The sequence below is a fragment of the Tachypleus tridentatus genome, chromosome 12, assembly GCF_004210375.1.
Source record: "Tachypleus tridentatus isolate NWPU-2018 chromosome 12, ASM421037v1, whole genome shotgun sequence".
In the NCBI taxonomy this organism is placed as follows: Eukaryota; Metazoa; Arthropoda; class Merostomata; order Xiphosura; family Limulidae; genus Tachypleus; species Tachypleus tridentatus.
The window spans coordinates 83,012,440-83,035,285 of record NC_134836.1 but is presented as its reverse complement, the minus strand read 5'-3'; the positions used below and the strand labels follow the sequence as shown (position 1 = coordinate 83,035,285).

The following is a 22,846-nucleotide window of genomic DNA, read 5'->3' as shown; positions in this document are numbered from 1 at the left end:
TTAAGCGACGTATGACCTTACACAGCGTGGTTAACAAAACAATTTCAAATAACAAAAGGAAGAGGAATGAACAATACCTAAGTGTTTAGTGTGGTATATTCAGGTGAACTGAATGTAAGTCTGAGCTTCACCAGATAAAATAACAGGAAATTCACTGAAGATATTAATCACGGAGTGATAATAACACTGTTACTTACGTGGGTAAATGTAAACCAAAATACAGAGACTGGACATAAGCATAACCAAATGACCAGTCTTTGTTAATATATACAATAAAACTTCAATGTGTGTACTTGTGAATTATTTATGTCACTCCCCTCGGCGGGCTCAGCCCGATGTGGCTTTGCTATAAGAAAAACACACACACACACTTATGTCACACAGACGTTTCTATAGAGCTCTAACTTTGGGCTCGTGTACTAGATTGTCAAATCCAAGGCTTCTTAAATTCCAACAAACATTTTATTATCCAAAGTGATTTGTAATCCACGAAACTGGTCATTCCCATTACAAATAGGATAGGCCATAACCTATACAACTTTTGAAGGACACCGCTGCTCTCATCTTTACGCAAGGTTACATTGAACAACGTTCTTTTTTTTTGCACTGAAATTTTATCCAGAAAAATAATTTTCAACAAATAAAATGCTTTTAAAATTCTACAGTTTCCAAATGAAGTATTTGCTCAGAAATTTTTTAAGTTCCTTTAATAATAGTTGAAGACCCAAGATTATGTTTAAAAGACTTTAAGAAGCTATTTATTTTGATTAAGTAAACAACAAATTAATGCCTTTGTCTGCAAACGGCATCATGTTTCACATTAATCCCTCTGCCGCCATTACGAAATCCGCATAAATGTACAGTAGTTATATGTTATTTGTATTGTTTGTTGAATTGAGCAGATAAATGAGTTATACAAATTATTAACCAATTCTGCACATTACATCCACTGCTAAATAAACAAATATTCTTTTATATGGAAAAAAATGTAAATAATTATTTTTTTTGCACATTTAGTAAAGGTTGACAGATGCCGCCACAAGCATTTCCATTAGGGTTATAGATGAATGAACATTTTTTTGATATGTAGTAGGTTTGTAACTGACTTTCAATAGTTAGTTGGTTTAGTGTTTTATGGGTTAAAGCAACTAGGCTATTTGCGCCAAACTGAATTTCAATAGTTATGATTTAGTAAAATTGAAAGCAACGGGAGTAATTTAAGCTTGGTACAGTACCTGGTGGAAGGCTGTATTACACTTGTGTGAAGTAGAAGTGAAAGTTGTAATTTTGCATTTGCATAATGTAACTTTTAGTTTTAACTCATAAAAGTTTACATGTTCGCGATTCAAAAATAGAATTAATTTACCTCGTAATTAATATACAACTGTTTTCATAAGTCAAACATACTATTAGGAACAAGAATAATTCACAGTATCGGGGATACCGGAAATTCTTTTGGGCAGTATTAAAATAAGTTACGTTATAATACCTTTTTCCCTTTTTATTAGTTATATTTTTGTGTGCCTGTGACACCGAACGAGGGGCGCTCGTATATATGCTACGATTTTGTTACTCATTAGCATCTCTTGCAGCCTACCCTGAAATTGAAATTCTTTTAGTTTTACTTTTAGGCAGGATTAGAATAAACTGGGCATGGTAAAATACATCATTTGAAAGGGTTTGATATTCCGAGTCCAAAACTGTAATTGTATTTCACATTGGTCAAGATGATGGAGCTATGAGATGAGCTAAAAGTATGTATTTGTAAAAACTTGAAGCTTCCTATGAGCTGCTATGTCATGGATAAAAATAAAACTGAAAAGTTAACTGGAGCCTACCCTGTTGTTTTGATGTCTTATGATAAACTTGTGTGCCACTGCCTGTAATCTTCAAAATATAGCACAAAGGAATTGAATCTGAGGATTTTTTCCATATTAATCCCTTAAGTAATTCATAAACTTCAGTTATGATGAAACTTTGTAGAATTGACGGCAACTGCCTGTTCTACAAAGTTTCATCATGAATGCTTTGCCTAAACAATCTATCAAAGAAAAGCTTCAATTATATTTAATCTTTAATTCATGTAAGATAACTTTTCTACCTTTAACCCTTTCCAGTATGTCAGCATTGGGTTTTTTAGATAAGAAGGTCAAACTATGCACAGAATTTCAAGTGAGGCATGACTGACTGTGTTTCTTATAATTACCCTTTTGACTTGGGATCAATATGTTTGTAAATACATTCTAAACGTCTATTTACTGTACTACTAACAACAAAGCACTACCTTCACTGCCTTAAGTGATTTATTCATCAGTGTACAAAGATCATTTTCTTCAGACCCTTATGGAGATGGTTACCATATATTTTAGGTGTGATCCAGTTATAATAATTCAAATACACAATTATGCATTTAATATAATTAAAATTAATTTGCCAAGTATTTGTAACATGTACCAGATGCATGGAATTTTTTGAAACTTTTTTTGTAGGGATAAAATACTAGGAAAATCTGCTTATCTCCTTACAAAAAGGTAGAATATAACTTTTAGGATATTCGACAAGTAAACATGATTAATACAGTGCCATTGGCAGCAAGATTTTGTAGCTAATCTGTTTAATAATATAACACTTATGTAACCATATGTAGTATGTGTATAAATTGAATAGCTTATCATAGAAATATTACATATGAGAACCAGCTCATTTATATGAATATAATTATCATGACACAAGATCTCAATGCCACCCAGTGTTAGTAATATTTTGAGAGTTGTTTTAAATATAACTCAAATAGGGTGTGAGTTAGCACCATGCATGAGCAAACAAAAGGGATGTGCCAGCTAAATGAAAGAAGTAAAGGTACAGAAGATATGAACATAAAAATAAAATGAAAGCCTAGTATCTTGTTTAACTTTTTGTTTGGAAATTACAAGTCTGTGTATAAGCTATATAACTCTGACCTTTTCATTGTAGACAGGTACACAGCTGAAGGTTTCAGGAAATTATCGATAGTCATATCTAAATCATTGTCTTTGTAAAACTATTTTGCACAAGAAGCAATTCAAACCCAAGTTAATCACCATGTGTTAAGTTAGACATCTCTCTCACAGTTTGCATTGAAAACATTGTATAGGAAGTTGACCCTATAATTGATTGCAGAGCTTATATTGAAAACTTTAATGAACATAGGCCTTACAACTTCTGTCAATGTAAATGTAGTCTCTAGAAATGTTGTAGGATGAATAGACTTAATCAGTGATAGAATACATTACAACAGCATCATCAGGAAGTGCTCATATATTATTATGAAAAAAAGCCTTTTTAATCCTCAATACATGTATGTGAAGATTGAACTACAAAGGACTCATAGAAAAACAACAACAATAATTCTGATTTGCTTGAACTTTCATCCACATTACCTTATTTCCTGTAATCCAAATTAATGCTTCTAAAATTTAAATGATCATCACTTTGAACAAAACAAAATGGCCTAATTTGTAAATTTTGAACCTCTCATTATAAAAGATTGATTTATTTGAAAATTTCAAACATTCTACCAAAATGATTCATTATTAAGCTGTGACACCAGACCAAAAGGTTAACTTATTTTCTTTATAGCAGAGAAAAACTAAAGGTGATTTGATTTAGGTATTTAAGAGTAGAAGAATCCAAAATACAAAAGGAAATTAGAAGATATTTTGTGTAGCATATAGGAGTACACATTATTATTAACATAATAGTTTTCAATCTTTTCACTTTCCCAATTCATCTGTTGCTCAGAGGTCTAGCTATAATTCTGTGTTCAACTTCAGATCTGTTGGTAGTCCCAGATTGGCCAGACTAACCACGGTTTCCTTTTATACAGTATCTTCAAGAGGGTCAACATGTGCCTCTTTCTCTCTGGCTACACCTGAGGCAACCTTGATCCAACATTCTACACCCAAACATTTTCAAGCTAATTGAGGTTTGATTTCTAAAGTAGACATATATATTCCTCATGAGGTATTTGAACCCATTTCCCCAAATGTGCCAACCATATCTCATTTTCCTTGCTTGGTCTTGCTTCATCTTTTGTGATTTTAAGTAAAACAGCTTTATCAACTATTTTTCTTTATTTTCTGCATTGGAAAGGTTTTGACTTTTCAGTACTATTTGGCTTTTTCCAGTTGTTTAGTTATTCTTCCTAAATGGCCTTTTCATTTACTTCACTGGGCTATTAGTGTAGTATTACATGCTTTGTCATGACATCCATTTGAGCCTTTCGCCTCATATAATGCATATTACATTTTTCTTTTTTTTTTCTTTTTTCTATTTGTCTGTAGATGTCATATGTCAGAGTTGTTTACGCTAAATGTGGACTGGTCTGCTATATCCTGTTAATTCTTTTCTTACTAAGTCTTTGACAACTAGGAAAGGAGATAAAACCCTATCATCAATTCTGTTGCCAGCTATTTCTAATCTGTATGTTATATCAAACATTGAGCAGTTGTTATGTTTCAGAGCCCTGAGGTAAGATGTAACTTGCACTAACTTCTTTTGAGGTTATTTATTGGGATTCTTTGGTTTCCCAATATTTATCCTCATTTAGTTTCAGGTAGATGTGCAAATATCCATATTGTTTATTCTGGATTTTCTTTACACGTAAGGAAACTTCTGAAAATCACATCTCATCAGTTCATCACATTTTTATATTTTTTATGGCCTGTTTCAGTTACTCACTGGAGGTCATTTTACAAAATATATCTGGCCCTTTTCCCAATACTTTTCTTTCACATTCTTTACACAAACTGTCAGTTTTTTCTTCTGAGGTTTTTTAACTACTTATTGTGGCTGTTTTAACAACATCTGCTATGTTACTTGGAGAGTGAATATTTTTGTCCTCCTCTTTCATTTTCAGGGTCGCTGATCCCTCTCTCTTTTTTTTCATTGTATCTCATTCTGTGACAAGTGTTGCTCAGACAGTTGTGCTGGAATTTACCACACTAGTAACAAATTTAACTGTAAAACTAAAGGGAACTCTGCCTGTTCTTGCTGATCATCAGACTGAATTGGGATCAGTGTGCCTTTATTAAAATTTACAAACTTGGCTTATCTAATGCACTTTTTCCAGGGGACTGGTTCTCAAGACGTCTTAGTGCACATCACCCTCCTCCAGATTCTACCATTGATGCTAGCAAGTCCTTACTACACTTAGCTTTCTGTCATTGGATTTGTGGACAGAAGCTTTTCCTTCAGGGTGTTCAAGTAAAGTAGGAGTCCTTCTACATTGGTCTTTGGATGGTTTTCCCAGATGCTGGTAGGAAAGACACTAGCCACTGTGGGAGCCTATTCATAATATCAGTTCAGATTTTATGGGAAACTATTTGTTTGTGATGCACATGGCTTTTTTTTTTTTGATAAATGTTGATTTAGTACATAGTTTATGGAAGGAGAACCACTATCTCGTAATTCTGAATACAGAGCAGTCCTTTCCTAGATCCTTGTTTCAGTGCAGTGTTCCTTGTCCTCTCCATAATTCCAGGAGCAGGTGGGATGTTCTGAGCCCACTTGGGTTGGGGAGTGAAGGTGAATGCTTGTAATTCCAAACTGGATGAGTTCTGTTCCTTTTGCATACACAATATTGCCATTTTGAGCCTGGAGTGTTGCCCTTCAGACTTCTTCAGATGGAGGAGAAAGTTCACCTGCTTTAGTGTTGCTTACATTCTTGTTGTGATTTTGGTGGTTTGGAATGGATTACTCTCTCTTTTAAAGATTTTCTGATAAATCATATTAAATACTGTTTAAATATCATCAGCTCAGTTCATGAAAAACTGGCCTCTATTTGAATCTGACTTATAGTACTAGTCAATTTATATGTCAATACCAATAGATCCTTCAATTTAATTGCTTTGCTCCACTCAGAATTTCTTGCCTACAATTAATATGAAAAATCTGAAAGATATATTAAGAAACTTGTTTAAAATAGTTAGTGAATCTTCTGTAAAACTAATGTGCCTTTAACATTCTAAGTATTAGTATGTATTGTGTGATAATGGAATTTTATAGTAGTTCAAGCTTTTTAGCCTGTATTTACTCCATCACAGGCAAATGTTTTAACATAGCAGGCAAATAGGTCTGCTTAAGAAGTTTGTGTCCCTATGCATACAAATGACTAAAGGCTTAAAGTTATTTACCTATAATTTAGATGCATGTGCTTACAAATAACTAAAAGGTCAAAATTATTTACGTGTAATACACTTACATTCACCAGCTGAAAGAGACTTGCTTAACCAATCTTAAAGTAGAAATGTTTTTGTAGTATTGAATAAAATTTTATTTAGTCTAGTTTCAGAATATTCTATAAAGGTAGTTTTTGTTTTCTCATAGTAAAAAATGGATATTTATTATATATATATATTCGTTGAAGATGGTACACAGATATTGTATTTGAATGATCTTAAAAGACAAAGTTACAGAGCAAAACTTGACCTATTTTAAAGGTAAGAATAATTAGATTTGATTTGGGTATTTTAAGTGGTTAGAGGAACTGATAGTCTGCACATAAGAAACTTGAGTGTTATGAAAGATAAGGCTGAATATTGTGACTTTAATGTTATTATCTTTATAAACCTTGTATGTTGAGATGTGTAAGTATGTTATTGAACCAGACTTTTACACCATTTGAGTAGTGCGTAGACAAAAGAAGAAAACCAACTGGTCGTTTACATGTACTGTTTATGCTTTTATCCTATTACTGCAACTGTCTTATGCATAAAAAAATTAAGCAAACAAATAATAAATAATTTACTTTTTAGGTATTCCTACATGTTTGAAAAGGTACTCTATATCTTGTTTGATGTTCTTTTCAGATAACTTATGTGCATTTCAACATATCAGGTGTAGAGAAACAGTAGAACTGTCCGAGGAAAAATATGGCCTCAAGAGCTGCAATATTGAAGTTATACAAGGATATGTTGAGGTACTCAGAAACCCTTAGATTAACAGATAAAGAATTTTATTTAAGAAGAATAAGATCTGAATTTAAGAAGAACAAGAATCTGACCACTAAAGAAGAAAGCACTTTTAGTTTCCAGGTATTGTAATGGGCCAATTCTTTCCTAGTAGTAATGGCTAGTACTAAAGGTTTTGTTAAATGTGGCATCTGCACATTCTGTAATTTGAATCATAACATTAAGCTATTTTTTTTTTCCATACATATATCACTATGATACATACTGTTATGTGATGTCAGTATTACTACTTAGTTTCATTTGCCAAACTTCAAAAAAATAATTATGTAATTAATGTACTTGTTAATTAATGTACAATCAAAGTGAATTATGTACTTCAATATTCAGTAATGAGTATAGCTATTAAGTATAATGTTGTAATCTGTAATTCTAGTCTTGTAGTTTAGATTTTAGCTAGGAAAAGGGTAAGCCACAATGATGAGTATAAGTAGACTTAGAACTTTCTAAAAATTCAGTTTCAAGTGTCAAGTGCTATATACAAGTTTATTCTTTACATTAGTAGAGTGCATTTAACATCATCTGTAAACTTGGCCTATAACTGTGTATAGTGAAGGCATTTTGTAAAAACATTAAGGAAGAAATAAACTAATATGTTATCATTTACTTGGACTTGACAATGAATTATTTCACCAAATAATTTAAAATAACATGCTATCAAAAAAAACAATGTTAGAACACTGTTAGTAATGGGATTATTTTGATGAAAATATAATTTAACTTTAACCTTTCATTGGAGAATACCTTCACAACAAGGATACAAACTGAGGTGAGAAACCTGCTAAATATGATCAAACTATGGAAAGGTCAAACACACAGAACCAGAACATTTAAAGAAGACTGTGAATATGGAAGGAATTTAAAAGATTAGGAAAAACAGAACTGAAAGAAGACCAGGAAGAACAAGACCAAAAATGTGATTGAAAAATAAAAGAACAAAAAGTAATTTTAAGAGAATTTACAGATTCCATAACAAACAAGGATATAATAATTAAGCTCAAACAAAACAGGAAGGTTGGCAGTTGGTTATGGAATTAGAATCTATTAAGGTTACAGGTAAACAATTAAAGACACCACCTCAAAACTATGAGATCAATAGATTGAATAATAATGGAATATTTCACATTTATGACAGTTTATAAAAGTTTAAAAATTTGTTAAGCATCTAATTACACAGAATAATTGAGTTAAAATTCAAGATGATAATGTTTTATACTACCAGTGCCTGAAGATAATTGTCTGTATTGAATAAAAATTTCTTCCAAAGGATACCATAAAGAGGAAGTATTTATGGACAGCAGAAACTTTGTTATTACAGCCGAAACTGGTCGGAGCCTCAATAGATGTTAAGCCAATGAAATTTAACTCAACCAGATCAAAGCTAACCTGATATTAAAAAAACAAGAATTTGGATATGCGAGGTGAAATTCAGTTGGCATCTTTGCCAAGTAAGAAAATAACTTCATTGTTATTTGAGGAAAATTATCCAGTAGTCCATGGCCCTATTGATGAAAATCTTGCAATATACTGAAAATGTTGGTTGTAATGCTACAGTTGTTTTATCTTATTTGTTTATGAAAGAAAAGCTGCCTCAGGATAGAAGAGGGATATATGTGAAAAGCATGTGGACATAAAGCTTCAGTTCTTTCTGTAACAATATTTTCTTTACATTGTGATACATGGGTAAATGACATTGAGGAAGAGTTCATATTGGGAGCTGTTTTCAGGTAGAGACTTGGATGTGAGGTTAGGCTAGTTTCAAATTGTCTCAGTCTATGACCATGAATTTCCTGTACATGAAAATGGAGATGGTGTTCATTGTAAGAAGTGCAAGACTTGTATCAGGATATCTTAAAAACAACTGCATATAGAAAGAGCTATGCATAATAGAATGAAACACTGTGGCATGTCATGATGGATTAGTGACTGGAAGAACTTGTAGATGGAAGACTTAAATCAGCTTGTAATTAAACTAAAGATAGTTAAAGTGTTAATGTTAAAAAGACTGGATAGATGATGAGGTGAAATATTATGGCTCTACAATTCTCACTGCATGGAAGGATGAACTCCATATTTAAGCAGATGTTGGAAGAGGCCACATGCCATAAGGAATAGGATCAATAGTGTGAGTTACGTAATCCAGCAGGATAGCAATTAAAGCCAGGGATCATTCACTGTTATTGTCTTGGTAAATACGTCAGGGAGAGAGAGAGTGGATTAGGTAACTCCAAAGAAGAATGTGTTAGTGAAACCTCAAATTGTCAAGATTACCCCTAGATTATCATCAGGAAAGAAGATGCTGATGGTTTAACTCACACAGATGCTGGGAAAGAATTCACCCAGTTGCAGGACAAATTAACAATAAGAGAAAGAGGCCATCTCATCTGTATACCATTGATCTTAGAAGAGAAAACCATAAAAAAAGTTGTGATGAATAGACAGTTTAATGTAGTGTTTTATTTGTTGTATTAATATTGTTTTTGGGATTACACAATTTAGAAAAGAAGGCAGTATTGTAAGCTGTAGTTTTAATGTTGCAATTAAGTTGTTAGCTAGAGGAATCTGCAGGCCATAATGATGTTAAATTAGGCCCAGAAATTTGAAGAGATCTGGTTTCAGGATTTTTAGTATCTGCAGGGATAAATGATAAATATGGTGAAACACCATAAGTTTAAAAGAGTCTTTCAAGACAGTGTCATTCTAGCATGTAGAATGAATCAGTCAATTTGTTTTTGTTTCATCTGTGAAGTGATATACAGGTAATTTATTTTTATGTTAGTGCAACTCGTATCTTGTTTGTGACTTATAGCTGTAAGCTTTGAAGGCAATTTGTGAAAATGATAAGGAAGAAACCAGCCAATTTATTTACATGGACCAATTTTTGAGTGATTTTAACCAGATAATTTAAAATAACTTTCCAATGAAAGTATATTCTTTATGTTGTTACTTATAAAAATTAGAATGCCTTGTTTCATCATTTGGTTACCATTTTTATTAATCATTTAATAGAAATGATTAATAAAAATTAAATAATTATTTACAGTAAAATGTAATTTTTTACAAGTTTGGTATATGTTACAGTAGTGGGAAAGAATTATTGCATCATCTGATCTTTTTGTCACACTTTGCTTGATTCTTGTTATTTTTTACAATATTGTGCATTGTGGAAATGTTAGAACCAGTCTAAAATAATTATGTGCATTGTGTGATGTAAGGTGACTCACACTTAAGTTATTCAGAGATGTATATGTATCATTATTAACAAATCAACCATCAAAAATGTATTATAGCATATGATCAGCAGATACTTGGGAAATACGAAAACATTCTCTGAGTAAGAAAACCTAGATATAGTGATAACACCGCTAGTGTAATTGATGAAAGTGGTTATAGATTCTGTTTCTTGTTTTATTATTTGGTTGTATCCTCTCTGCCCTATAACTGCTTAACATCATCATGGTATAGAGTGCATGAAGGACTGAGCATAGGGATCAGTGAGTTCATGATGACACGTGTTTTAGGGCATCCTGTAGCTGCTTGGTGCTACTCAGTTTCTTTTCTTGCTTTTTGTCACCTATTTCCTTTTTGGTAGGGGTTCAGATTAGTGTAGAGTTTTGAATTTCTGTTTTTGAAGGTAGTTCTTCACCTGAAGCATTGGAATAAAACCTAAGATGATTTTTCAATATGTATAAAGTGAAATTTCCTCTCTATTTCATGTCTACTACATTTAATGTATAGTTAGTACCAATATTTTTTAGCATTCAAGCATGGAGTAAGGTCAGTCTGAAAACATATGCACTTTCAGCTATGTTAAAATGATAATGAATTGTTGGCTTTATCCAGAACTCCAAGGATCTTGACGTACTTGTCATCATTGACAGTCTCTTTCACAAAATGCAGACATCTCACACCCTGGACATATATGCATCCCCATAATGCTTGACCCTGCAACTTTATAGTTGCATTCAAACTTTTCTCAATATTGTCATACAAAGTGCTTCCCATCTGACCCATTCAAGTTGAACTTTGATTCTTGTTAGAAGATCACATTGCTGCAGTCTGTATAGCAATCACTTTGTTCCAGCTGAGCATAATCTTTCTTTTCTTTTTGTGAGGAAGGGTTCTTTTTTTGTCATTGTACCAGGAGACCAGCTGAACACTGATGAGACTGTATGGTACATGAAGTGATAGTGATCCCTAAAGCTTCTTCCTGTGCTTTTTTGAGATTTGTGGATGACAACTGATAATTTTGCATGCTCATGCATTTCAGAACACAATCATCAGCTGCATTAGAAGCTTTTTTTCCCATCCTTAACTACTGCTGCTCCACACAGCCAGTCTTCCTGTATCTCTGCATCTTTTAGTTTATAGCAGACTTGTTAAATTTAATTCTTATTGCAGTCTGTATCCTCTACAGTTCCTCTTTGCTCAAAAAACAAAGACTGCTTTTGTTTTTCTATAGAATTAACTTGCTTCACTACTCTTGACTATAGTAGCATCACATGCATGTTGTAACAGATAAGCTTCAAACTGACTCAGTAAGATCCTCTACTTATAGCAAAAAACAACAACAAAAAAGAACAGCTGATGCAATATCTAGACTATCTATAAATCTGTATGAGCAGTATATTTGCACTTGGTGCTAACTTGAAGGGGGGTGGACAGGGTGCCATCAAATATTGGTATGGCACTGACTGCTGATGTAGTAGACAGTATTGCATCATTCATGAAACATATTTGTATGCATATGTATTACAGTCTCGAAACAGATGGTGATTCCAGAGAAGAGAGTGAAAAAAATTAGGTGATGCAATAAATTTTGAATCACTGTAGATATGTTACAGTGTTGGGCCAAGATTTTATTCAAAGTAAATATATTGTTAGTTTAACCAAGAATATTGCTTTATTTGTATAAGCAATTTAGTACACTGTCAGATGTGGAGAACTTAGGATGATTCAGAAGTTTCACAGGCCTTTGTGAATCAAATTGTGATAGTTGTTAATAACTTGTACTATTGTTTTTAGTAATTAATATGTTTTGGCTTATAGCTCAAAGACAGAGGTAGTTTGCTCCTTTTGTAAATGTTACACTTCGAAACATACTTGGAATCGTGATTATCTATTTTAATTTGTAGAATTGAAACTAATAGTTTGTGGGATTCTGGACCTTGTTTTGCAAGAGAGTTGCACCAATATTTATGTATTTCTCTGTAAATGAAGTTATTTCTTATTAAGGCTGGGTTATTATTTAATGCCATAAATATTTCTTGAATTCAGATTTTATTTTATAATTTTTCAGTAATCTTTTATCAAGGTCACTAGTCATGATTCTGCCACATACTTGCTTTCATACATTAACTTCCTTATATTTTTGTGAATGTAAGCATTGTTAAAATTTTAAGTAATTTCTATATAAAATTTAGTAGTTTTGAAACTAATAGAAGTTAGAGAATTGTGTAATAATAAATTCATACAACTTTCTGTTATTACCTAATTTACAATACGAAAAATAGTTACATAAGTAATTTTAGTTCTTCATATTATTACCATCAAAAATATCTTTAGAATAATTACTTTGTTAAAATATAATTTAAAGAGTTTTGGAAATTATTAATTAAAACACTGGTACCACATACAAATGTTTTTGAAGACATGTTTAAGATATTTAAGAGAGCTTAATGCCATTTTATTACAGCATACTTGTTACTTTATGAAAATGTGAAGATGCTTAAAACAGTACAGTTGATTCAATTAAACACTGTGTTGAAAGTTTAGATAAAGGAGTCTTCTGTAGCAGGTTTTACAGGGTGCTTTGTCAAATATTGCATGTATTTATATCTATTAAATGTTTTTAAGATTCAGTTTGTATTTGAATTAAGTAAGAAAAGGGCATTTTATTTGTTCTAGGCCTCTGGTAACTTAGCAATAAGCTTGTGGGCTTATAATGGTGAAATTTAGGTTGTGATTATTGTACTGGCTGCAGTGCAGGTACAGTTATTTAATTAACAACAAATCACATATATATAAACTTCTTAAAGTTGTTTCCATAGAGCTTTAAAATTATTGAACATAACAATATCAGTTAACTAATTAACCCTTATAAGGTGGCAATCATCGATTGATGCTGCTACCTACAACATTCCTGCTATATAAGGGTTAAATGCATTGCGTTAGGTTGAAACAGAAAAAAAATTTCAGTATTGTAGATAATATTTTAATGTTTGATCTGTATCTAGTTAAACAATTTAGAAACATTAATGTGATATTTTAAATACAGTGACTGAGCTAAATGTTTTACTGTAGGCAAAACAATCCTTTCCAAACCTATGTCTTCTGTTCAGAGCTCAGAGCATTTGTTACTCTAACCTGAATTGTTAGCTGATTGCTTTTGACAACTCTAAATGATCTGATAAAATAGCCATTGGGAGCAAGACATAAAAAAAAATTACTTTGTTGGTGTATTTGTCAAATTGTGACTATATAAATCTATATTTTACATGACATTACATCACCATAAGACTGAGAGTATCATAGATCACAGTATACTGGTGTAAGGTGCTAGACAGAGGACTGAGTGTCTATAAAAAAAAAAAGAATAACCTGTGTATGGGCATGGGAAAAATTTTAAACTTTATTAAGCTGTGCAAAAATTGAAATTGGGAATAGAGAAGTACATTTCTGTAAAGAATGTGTGAGTGTAGATAGTACTATGCATTTCAAAGGGAAAGGTATTTGAGGAATGGATCTATCATCACAGACTCCTCTTAGATGGCAGTGTTTGTATACTAAGGTATTTTGTGTGATTTTTTTCACTTTCTTATAAACACTTAGAGTACCATACAGTCACACTGTTGGGTTTTAATATTTGCTCCTAGTAGCCAGGGTTGGATAATGTGTAGCTGGTTCCTTCTGTACTACTTTATGTTATCCTTACTTTCTTAATTGGCATAGTTTGAGTAAGATGTGTTTCTTGTTTGCTGTCAGTTTTCAACAGTTTTCTTCCTCAAATTTTGAAACTTGTTCATATTTGTTTTTTGTTTGCTTTACTAATTCTTGCATTCTGGTGTGATACTGATTTTGTCATTTTTACACATTATTGCAAATTATAGAATTTGATTTAGTGTGATTACCTTCATTGCTCCTGAAGCTACTGGGGACACACAAGCTCTTCACGCACATGTCTTGAGATCAACATTGCCTGCTGAAGAGGTATAAGCATTGTGAAATCTATATGCAAAAACGGCTCGTTTGGGCTGAGAAAACACTTTACATAGAAGAGCGAACAACGTTTCGACCTTCTTCGGTCATCGTCAGGTTCACAAAGAAAGAGGAAACTTACCGGAAGCTGACCACATGTTTGAAAGGGTTGTGTAACTGTGTGTCGAAATGTAGAGGGCGGTATTAGATGTTTGAATATATAATTTTATTTATTATATTAATATAGGTATAAAGGCGTTCCTTTATATTGGTTTATTTTGGGTTTAAGTTGTTGTATAAGTAAGGCTTCTTTAATTTTACGTTTGTTTATGTTTGTTTCTTTATTTAGTATTTGAGTGTTTTCTATGGTTATGTTGTGTTTATTTGACTTGCAGTGTTCGAAAACGTGTGAAGGTGACTTTTTTGTTCTTTGAATTCTGAATTAAAGAAGCCTTACTTATACAACAACTTAAACCCAAAATAAACCACAAATAAACACAACATAACCATAGAAAACACTCAAATACTAAATAAAGAAACAAACATAAACAAACGTAAAATTAAAGAAGCCTTACTTATACAACAACTTAAACCCAAAATAAACCAATATAAAGGAACGCCTTTATACCTATATTAATATAATAAATAAAATTATATATTCAAACATCTAATATCGCCCTCTACATTTCGACACACAGTTACACAACCCCTTTCAAACATGTGGTCAGCTTCCGGTCAGTTACCTCTTTCTTTGTGAACCTGACGATGACCGAAGAAGGTCGAAACGTTGTTCGCTCTTCTATGTAAAGTGTTTTCTCAGCCCAAACGAGCCGTTTTTGCATATAGATTTCTCAACAAGTGGGTTTCTCGTCATCACTGAGGTATAAGCATTGGTTCATCAAAAATTAGCCTTTTACATGAGACTAGGCCCATCTTCTTCATAACAGCTAGCAGGCTGAAAATGTTCAGCATGATTTAGACAGCCTTTTTTTTTGCTCCTTTGATGTGTCATACAGCCACATTCTGCATTTTCAGAGGAGGTTCAACTCTACTCATTTTCTCCTGTTAATTACACAGGTTTCTCTTATTTTGAATGTTTGTACTGTTTCTTATGATGCGTGTACTTCTCTTTTGTATGAGGTTTCTAACTCAAGACTACTTGGTGCTTCCTCCTTCACATGACATCTGGGTTCATCTGCAATAATTTTTATCTCAGTTAAGACTTTGGGGCTAGTTTGTCTTGACTCCCTTGAGGCTCTTAACCAACATGGACTACATCTTTATTGGAATTTCTGACAGTTAGATCTACTGTTACTCCTCTGGGGTTCTATTCTTGAGACTTCTGTATCATTTTCACAGGCATAATTTTCAAGGATTAATTTTACACTTACTAATATTTGAGTGACTTCTCATCTTTTTACCTTTTGTCTGAGGTCTTCTGTGTGTCAGTCTCCAGACAATTTTTTTGAAGGACTTCATGGCTCTTTTGTGGTCAACTTTGGTGACGCCCTCTTTATTGATTTTTTTCCTACTTACTTGGTTGCACTGTCATCAAGACCTGCCAGGAAGAAATGTGCTGCTTGAGGTAGTTTGTCTCCCTTATCTTCTCTCAATGACTAAAAGATGGCTCTGTCTTTGGGCGACATCATTTTTGGGTGCTGTCCTGATTCCTTGGAGTCTCATGTTGATGTGGACAGGTTACATATTTCTAATTTAACACAACATTCCTTCTCCACAGCTCTTGAATCTATTCCTGTTTCACATCCTCCTGCTTTTACATCTCATCCTTTACCCCTCTTTACCTGGTATGGTCAGGTGGTTAAAGTGCTTGACTCACATTCTGTGAATTGTTGGTTTCAGTCCCTGTCCCACTAAATATGCTTGCCCTTTCAGTTGTGGGGACATTATAATGTGACTGTCAATCTTGCTATTTATTGGTAAAGGAATAGCCCAAGAATTGGTGGTGGGTGGTAATGACTATCTTTCTTCCCTCTAGTATTTCCCTGCCAAATTAGGGATGGCTAGAGCAGATGGTTCTCACATAGCTTTGTATAAAATTCAAAACAAACCTTCACATTTTTGTTCCTCTCAGGAATGTCAATAGTACTATAGGTGACTATATAGTGGTGGCTAGGTTCCACTGCTTTGTGAACATTTGGGAAACCTTCACAATTGATAGATGGGTTTTGCAGGTTTTCTTTCAGAAATTTCATACTCTAATTCTGGTCATTACACTCACTTTCCTTATTTCTAGTTCCATCCCCCCCTTTGTGTAGATTCCCGTACGTGGTGAAGGTACCTCCCAGGGAAGGTTCTGTTCTTTCAGTTTACCTCCTCTGGAATCTAAACATTCACCCACATGTTTGCCATGTGTGGCAACCTGTGAAGGGGAGGAGAGGATCCTGGTGGTTGAGGGGTCCAACCCTAACACACCACTTTGGCCTTGAATTCCTGTAGACGGACAGCCTTTGGGTGCCCCCTCAATCAGCTGGTCCATTTGGGATAGGGTAAACCAAGTACCAGTGTTGGATATTCTCAACAGGTGTTGTGGAGATTGTATCTGATGCTGGTGTTTTGGTATAGTGCTCATAAAACCCTGGCATTTCTGCACTGCCCTTGTTCGTCATTATAGTGCATTTCCTTGTAGGGCTCCATGGTAGATTGAGTCAGTGGCCACTGAAATTTCCTTTTTTTATTGTGGATCTTCCAAATAAAAACTTAAATAAAATAGTGAAAAAAACAGTCCATAGGTAAACAACCATCTTGAAGATTATGAGCAGCAATCTTCAACACTGTAACACCTGTTGTACCTCATTTTCTTATCCTACATTCTCTTTTAGACAAATCTTTAGGGCAAATTCTCTCTTTTCCATTCAGAAGGGACAAGAGGGACTTGCTGGCTCTCCAGAGTCAGTGAAGAAGCTTCAGTCTGGTGACATATTGGTGGAGACATCCACATTTTAACACAGTGAACTCCTCTTGCATTCAAAGGCAGTTGGGGATATACCTATTGAGGTTATGCTTCAATACTTTGAACTTATAGGCACCTGTGTTTCCTTGGGTCATACCATCACTGTTTGTTTCTACTACTTGTCGCCTGGAGAGATTTATGATTAATCAGATCTTGATGCTCTCATTGAACAGTTGCCATCTCCCTTTTTAATCCTGGGGAACTTTAATAGACGTCATCCCCTCTGGGGAAGTACTGATATTGATAGGAGGGAGTCACTCTGTAGAGAGTATACTCTCTGATCACAATCTTTTTCTTTTCAGTACTGGTTCTTCTACTTATTTTCATGCACCTATTCAGTCCTTTACTGCTGTTTATCTCTGTTTGCTCCCCTTCATTATTCTCCCATTTTTCATGGAGGGTTGCAAATAATCCACAAGGCAGTTATCATTTTCCTATAATTTTGAGAGAGACTGGCCGTGGTCGATGCCACCTGACCCACGTGTCCCTGTGGAAGCTGGATCATGCAAACTGGCCCTCTTTCATTGCTCTTACAGAACTTGATCCTGTCATCATCTGTAAACCATCAGTAGACGACTGTGTGGCAGCAGTAACTGACTGTATTATACAAGCAGCTGCTCAATGTATTCCTAAAACCTCTACATGTTTTCCACTACTTCCTTGTCCATGGTGAAATCCAGCCTGCCACATGGCACAGAAGGTTCAAAAACAGGCCTGGGATACTTTTCTTAGATATTCCATACTCTCAAAATGCGTCGTTTTCGAGCAGGCCCTTGCACATGCTTAGTGGGTAAGACGTCAAAGCCAAAAGGAATCTTGGATTGAGTACACAACCAGCATGTTTTATATTACCAGTTCTAAAGTCATATAGGACAAGTTTCGAAATGTCAGTGGGCAATATAATTCTGTCCTCCTCTCAATCTTGCTCTCTGATGGCTAATAAGTAGCTTATACCCGGAGCATCACCAATATTTTAGGTGAAAGCTTTTGTTGGTATCAAGCACTTCTGCTTCTTCTTCCACCTTCTTAGCTATTAAGGCTTGGGCTAAGTGATCACTGCTTTCCTTTCAAGCTGATTGTCTCTGTGACTATAATCATTCCTTTACACTGGTGGAACTCAAACTACTGTTCAGTTGCTTTGACGAGCTGTCTATGTAATACCTTAGAGAAGATGGTTAAGGCTTGTTTTGTTTGTTTCCTCGAATCAAACAACCTCCTCTTGTCCACCCACTGTGGGTTCCGACAACAGTGCTCCACTGTGGACCACCTGATACAAATTGAAACATCAATCAGAGAAGCTTTTCTCAAATGACAACATCTTGTATCAATATTCTTTGACATTGAGAAGGCTTATGATACAACATGGAGGTATAGCATTTTTATTAAAAATTTTTTAATGGACAGGAGATTCCAAGTTTATGTTGGTTCGACACTTTCCCACTCTTTTCTGCGGGAACTTGGAGTCCCTCAGGGCTGTGTTTTGAGTGTTGCACTTTTCAGTATAAAAATTAATGAATCACTCTTGCAAATGGGCTCTATGTCAACGACTTTCACATCTCATGTCAATTAGCGATCATGAAGTATCTTGAGAGGCAGCTACAGACTGCCCTCCTTCGTTTACTGAAGTGGACCACAGCAAATGGCTTTAACTTCTCTCTCTCTAAAACCTTTTGCATGCACTTTTACCACCAATGAAGTATTCACATTTATCCTCAACTTCGTATCGATGAAGTTGTGTTAGTTGTGGTCCCTGAGACAAAGTTCTTGGGCTTATTGCTGACCTTTATACCATACATCAAGCAGCTAAGTGTCATATGTACAAGAGCACTGAATATCCTCTGTGTCCTCTCTTCCACCACTTGAGGAGCAGTTTGATGTTCTCTGTCAAAGATATATAGTGCTCTTATTTGATCGAAACTCAACTATGGATCACTAGTCTATGGCTCTGCCAGACCCCCAGCATTAAAGATGCTGGACCCCATTCATCATCAAGGACTTTGGCTCTGCACTGGGGCTTTCCTCACTTTTGCAGTTCAGAGCTTATACATAGAGTCTTGTGAACCTTCTTCCCACCTCCATCGTTTGTATCTGTCTTTACTATATGCTTCAAAACTTCATTCCTTATCAAAGCAACCCACCTGGAGTTGTGTGGGCCAAACATTTTTCAGGACAGACAATCTGCTATTGCTCGTTTTGGCTTTTGTATCCAGGTGCAGTTGGATGAATTGGGTCTGTCGTGGATAACATTGCTGTATCTAGTGGTCAGCCTTTCCCACCATGGCTTCTTACAGTCCTCAAAGTGACCTATCTTTAAGTCATCTGAGAAAAGCAGACACTCCCGATTGGAAAATAGATGGTTCGAAATCTGGTGACTGTGTGGGCTCTGCCATGGTTTGTTGTGGTTTAGTGGTTGCTCATAGAATCCCCTCTACAGCTTCTGTGTTTACTGCTGAACTGTATGCTGTTTTTCTTGCCCTTTATCACATAGATGGTAAGCAGTACTCAAACTGCACTATTTATACTGACTCACTTAGTTCTGTACTGGTTCTGGAATCGCTTCACATTAGTTCACACCCTGTTCTTGCCGATATTCAAAACTGACTGCCCATTTCTCTTTAACATCTACTTGTATCCAGGTTTTCTGGATACCAGCTATTACTGCAGCTAAATCTATCTGCTCTGGCACTATCAAAGCTATGCATATATGGACTATGGTTCTGTATTCAAGGCTCGGCTTTGTGTCAGCTGGCAGTCGACTTGGAGTGAGCAACAAGAAAGCAAGCTTGTCCAAAGAAAGCCTGTATTGGACTTTAGCCATCTTGCTTCCTTAAGGATCAGAAAGAGGAATTTGTTCTAACTATACTATGCATTTGTCACAGTTCTTTAACTCATTGTTTTCTTTTATCTGGAACTGATGCACTAGTGTGTAGTCTGTGTAACACTCAGGTCACAGTAAGCTACATTTTTACTGTCTTGCTGTTGTTATGATTCCCAACAATGGCACCATTTTAAACATGTTCTGTCCCCAGGTTTTTCGGTTACGTTAGATAGTGTTATTAGTGATAGTGACACTGTCCTCCTTGGTAATGTTTTTAGTTTTTTAAAGGCCATTTATCTTTTTAATGCCATTTAAGTTTTTAATTTATACATTAGACCTTTTTTTAATGTTATTCCCATTTAATAATCAAAGTCCATCTAGTTTGATTTGAAATTAGAAAATGATTGTAATGTTAAATAACTCAAAACCAGGACTGGAAAATCCAACTTCAGGTGACTAACGCTGCTGTTTGAACTACCCATTTAATTTACCTGCTAGTAATCCTGGCAAGTTATTATTACAATTTTGTTAAAAGTTTTTGAAATTTTTATTACTTTACTTTTTAAAAATGATCATAACATCAAATAACTCAAAACCAGGACTGGAAAGGCCAACTTCAAATGACTAATGATGGGTTTTGTACTTACCTGTTAATTTTCCTGGTGAGTTATGATAATTACAATTATGCTTTACATCTTTTATTACTGTAGTTTTTCTCTTAATGTTGTAGGCTAGATGTAAACATTGGTTTTATGCTATTTATGTTTTTTAAACTTTTTTTATTTTTACCTTAATTTCCTTTTATGAATTTTACTGAATTTACTTTTACCTTTTTACATATTCAGTGTTATATAAACATTGGTTCACTGTGGTGAATAAAAGACAACTACAAACACCAAACCTATGTAGTGAAATGATGATAATAATTATTATTGCTTTTTATCAAATAGTGTATTATGCTTGTACCCTTATCCAGTAAGTTTCCTATGTGTATAATCCTCTTGATTTAAAAAAGAACTGTATTTTTTTAATCTGAAAATTACTTTCTTTTCCATATTACATACATAATCTGTTATAAAAATTTATATAAAGAAGTATAACACAGTGTGCTCTGTTTTATCCAGACAGTTATATTTGTTTCAAACTTTATATGTTGTAAGTATTTCATGTAGTTAATTAAATGAGAGTATGTTCTATTATGTTTTCTATATCTATTATTTTCAGAAAGGTGTGAATTTTCTGCAGAATAAAAGATTAATCTGAACTGGCATTTGTGTGTCATAATGGATAAACTGTTACATACCAGCTGGAAGATATTCTGTAGCATAGCATTTGCTGTTCATAGAAGCAATAGCATTTTACGTAATGTACCAGTGATGTCAGTGTCTAATACATTGAAGAATCCTCTTGTGAAGAAACAACATCTATGTAATTTTAACAGGAAAAGCATATTTCTACTGTCAAATGGCACTGCCTTTGGAAACTTGTGTTCTCAGTTGGTTGTAGCTACATGCTTCAAGCATACTATAGACTACTCTTTAGTACCAGTTATAAGAGAAGAAGATCTTAAAGAAAAATTTGTACGAGGTAGTGGTCCAGGTGGCCAATCTGTTAACAAAACAGCCAATTGTGTAGTTCTGATACATATTCCAACAGGTAGGTTCAAAGGTTATTTATACTGTGCATTGAAAACACAAGCCTGCAGTCATTTTATTGTCTTAATTTTTAGATGTTCTACAGTCATTCCTGTACACTGAATTAAAAAATATCTACTTTTTTCCATCATGTACAGATTTTTCACAAAATGTCATATACTTTTTGTAAGTGAATAAACTGATGTATAAAATGTTGAAAATCATTGGCTATAGATTTGTTTAGACCAATTGCAATGTAAGTCTTTTTTTTTTTATGGTTCTAGAACTGGTGTAACAACCTTAAAACCAAAAAATGTTCATTGTGGTAAACAAAATAATAATTTGATCTTATTAAGAGTCTTTTTATTTTCAATTTGTAAAATATCCTTAGGTGATAGAAAAAAATGAGTATTTTTAAAATTTACGTAGATGAATTATGCAAAATCTGCTGTTAAATCCAAAACATCTTTTATGAAGTTTAAATTTGCAGGCCTGTAGAATTATTGTTTTCATTAAAATATTTAGACAACTATTTAAGGAAAAGATGTGATGTAACATTGTATACCAATATTTGTTTAATGAAGGTTTAACATCAGAAATGACAACAATTTAGTAATTTTCCTGAATGTCCTGAAAAAATGTAACTTGTAAGATAATCAGTCAGTCATGTTTTTTAAAAAAGCCACAGGAAATACAATGTTAAAAAATTCACAATTTTTAACACATTATTATTTATACAATTCTAAATATAAGACTATATATATATACAGTCTCAAAATTACAATAAGTACAAATAACTTACTATACATGGTAAGAAATAATAAAAACCTGATGAATCTGGAAAACATTTTCATAAACTTTGTGTTTCAATGTATATTACTGTGTCATCCTCAAGAGTAAATTGTGTAAATAATAATTGCTGTTTTTAAAAATAGTCAGTTTGTAACATTGAACATTACACAGGTGTCAATGGATTATAAAAAGTTCAAGTCTTATTGGCTTACTGTGGGCATAAAGGAGAAATAGATAAACAAAAATTTAAAAAGTTTGAATTGAAAATGTAGAATATTTACAGAACTGCAGGGATGGATGCTAGAAATTTGGTTAAAAGTGAATTAGGAAAACAAAAAGTTCTTATTAGGCACACTTGGCTGATAATTGTATAGATAACAGCAAGGGTGGTAGACCATGGAGTCATATTCTGGAATGTGATAGTGAT

The 22,846-nt window shown here is 33.8% G+C and overlaps 1 protein-coding gene across 2 annotated transcripts in view; it reads left to right on the top strand.

Annotated features, from left to right (window-relative positions):
- The first annotated feature begins 1,032 nt into the window (after positions 1-1,032).
- The window catches only part of LOC143233831 (mitochondrial translation release factor in rescue), a 32,026-nt gene continuing 10,212 nt past the window's right edge, over positions 1,033-22,846 (top strand). Inside the window, exons 1-4 of one of the 2 annotated variants that reach the window (XM_076470567.1) lie at positions 1,033-1,093; positions 6,407-6,479; positions 6,849-6,958; positions 21,218-21,649. In XM_076470567.1, coding sequence (XP_076326682.1) covers positions 21,277-21,649 — 373 coding nt within the window. In that variant the 5' untranslated portion in view covers positions 1,033-1,093; positions 6,407-6,479; positions 6,849-6,958; positions 21,218-21,276. Of the gene's footprint in view, positions 1,094-6,406; positions 6,480-6,848; positions 7,074-21,217; positions 21,650-22,846 lie in introns of both variants that reach the window. The other variant, XM_076470566.1, reaches the window with a different exon arrangement.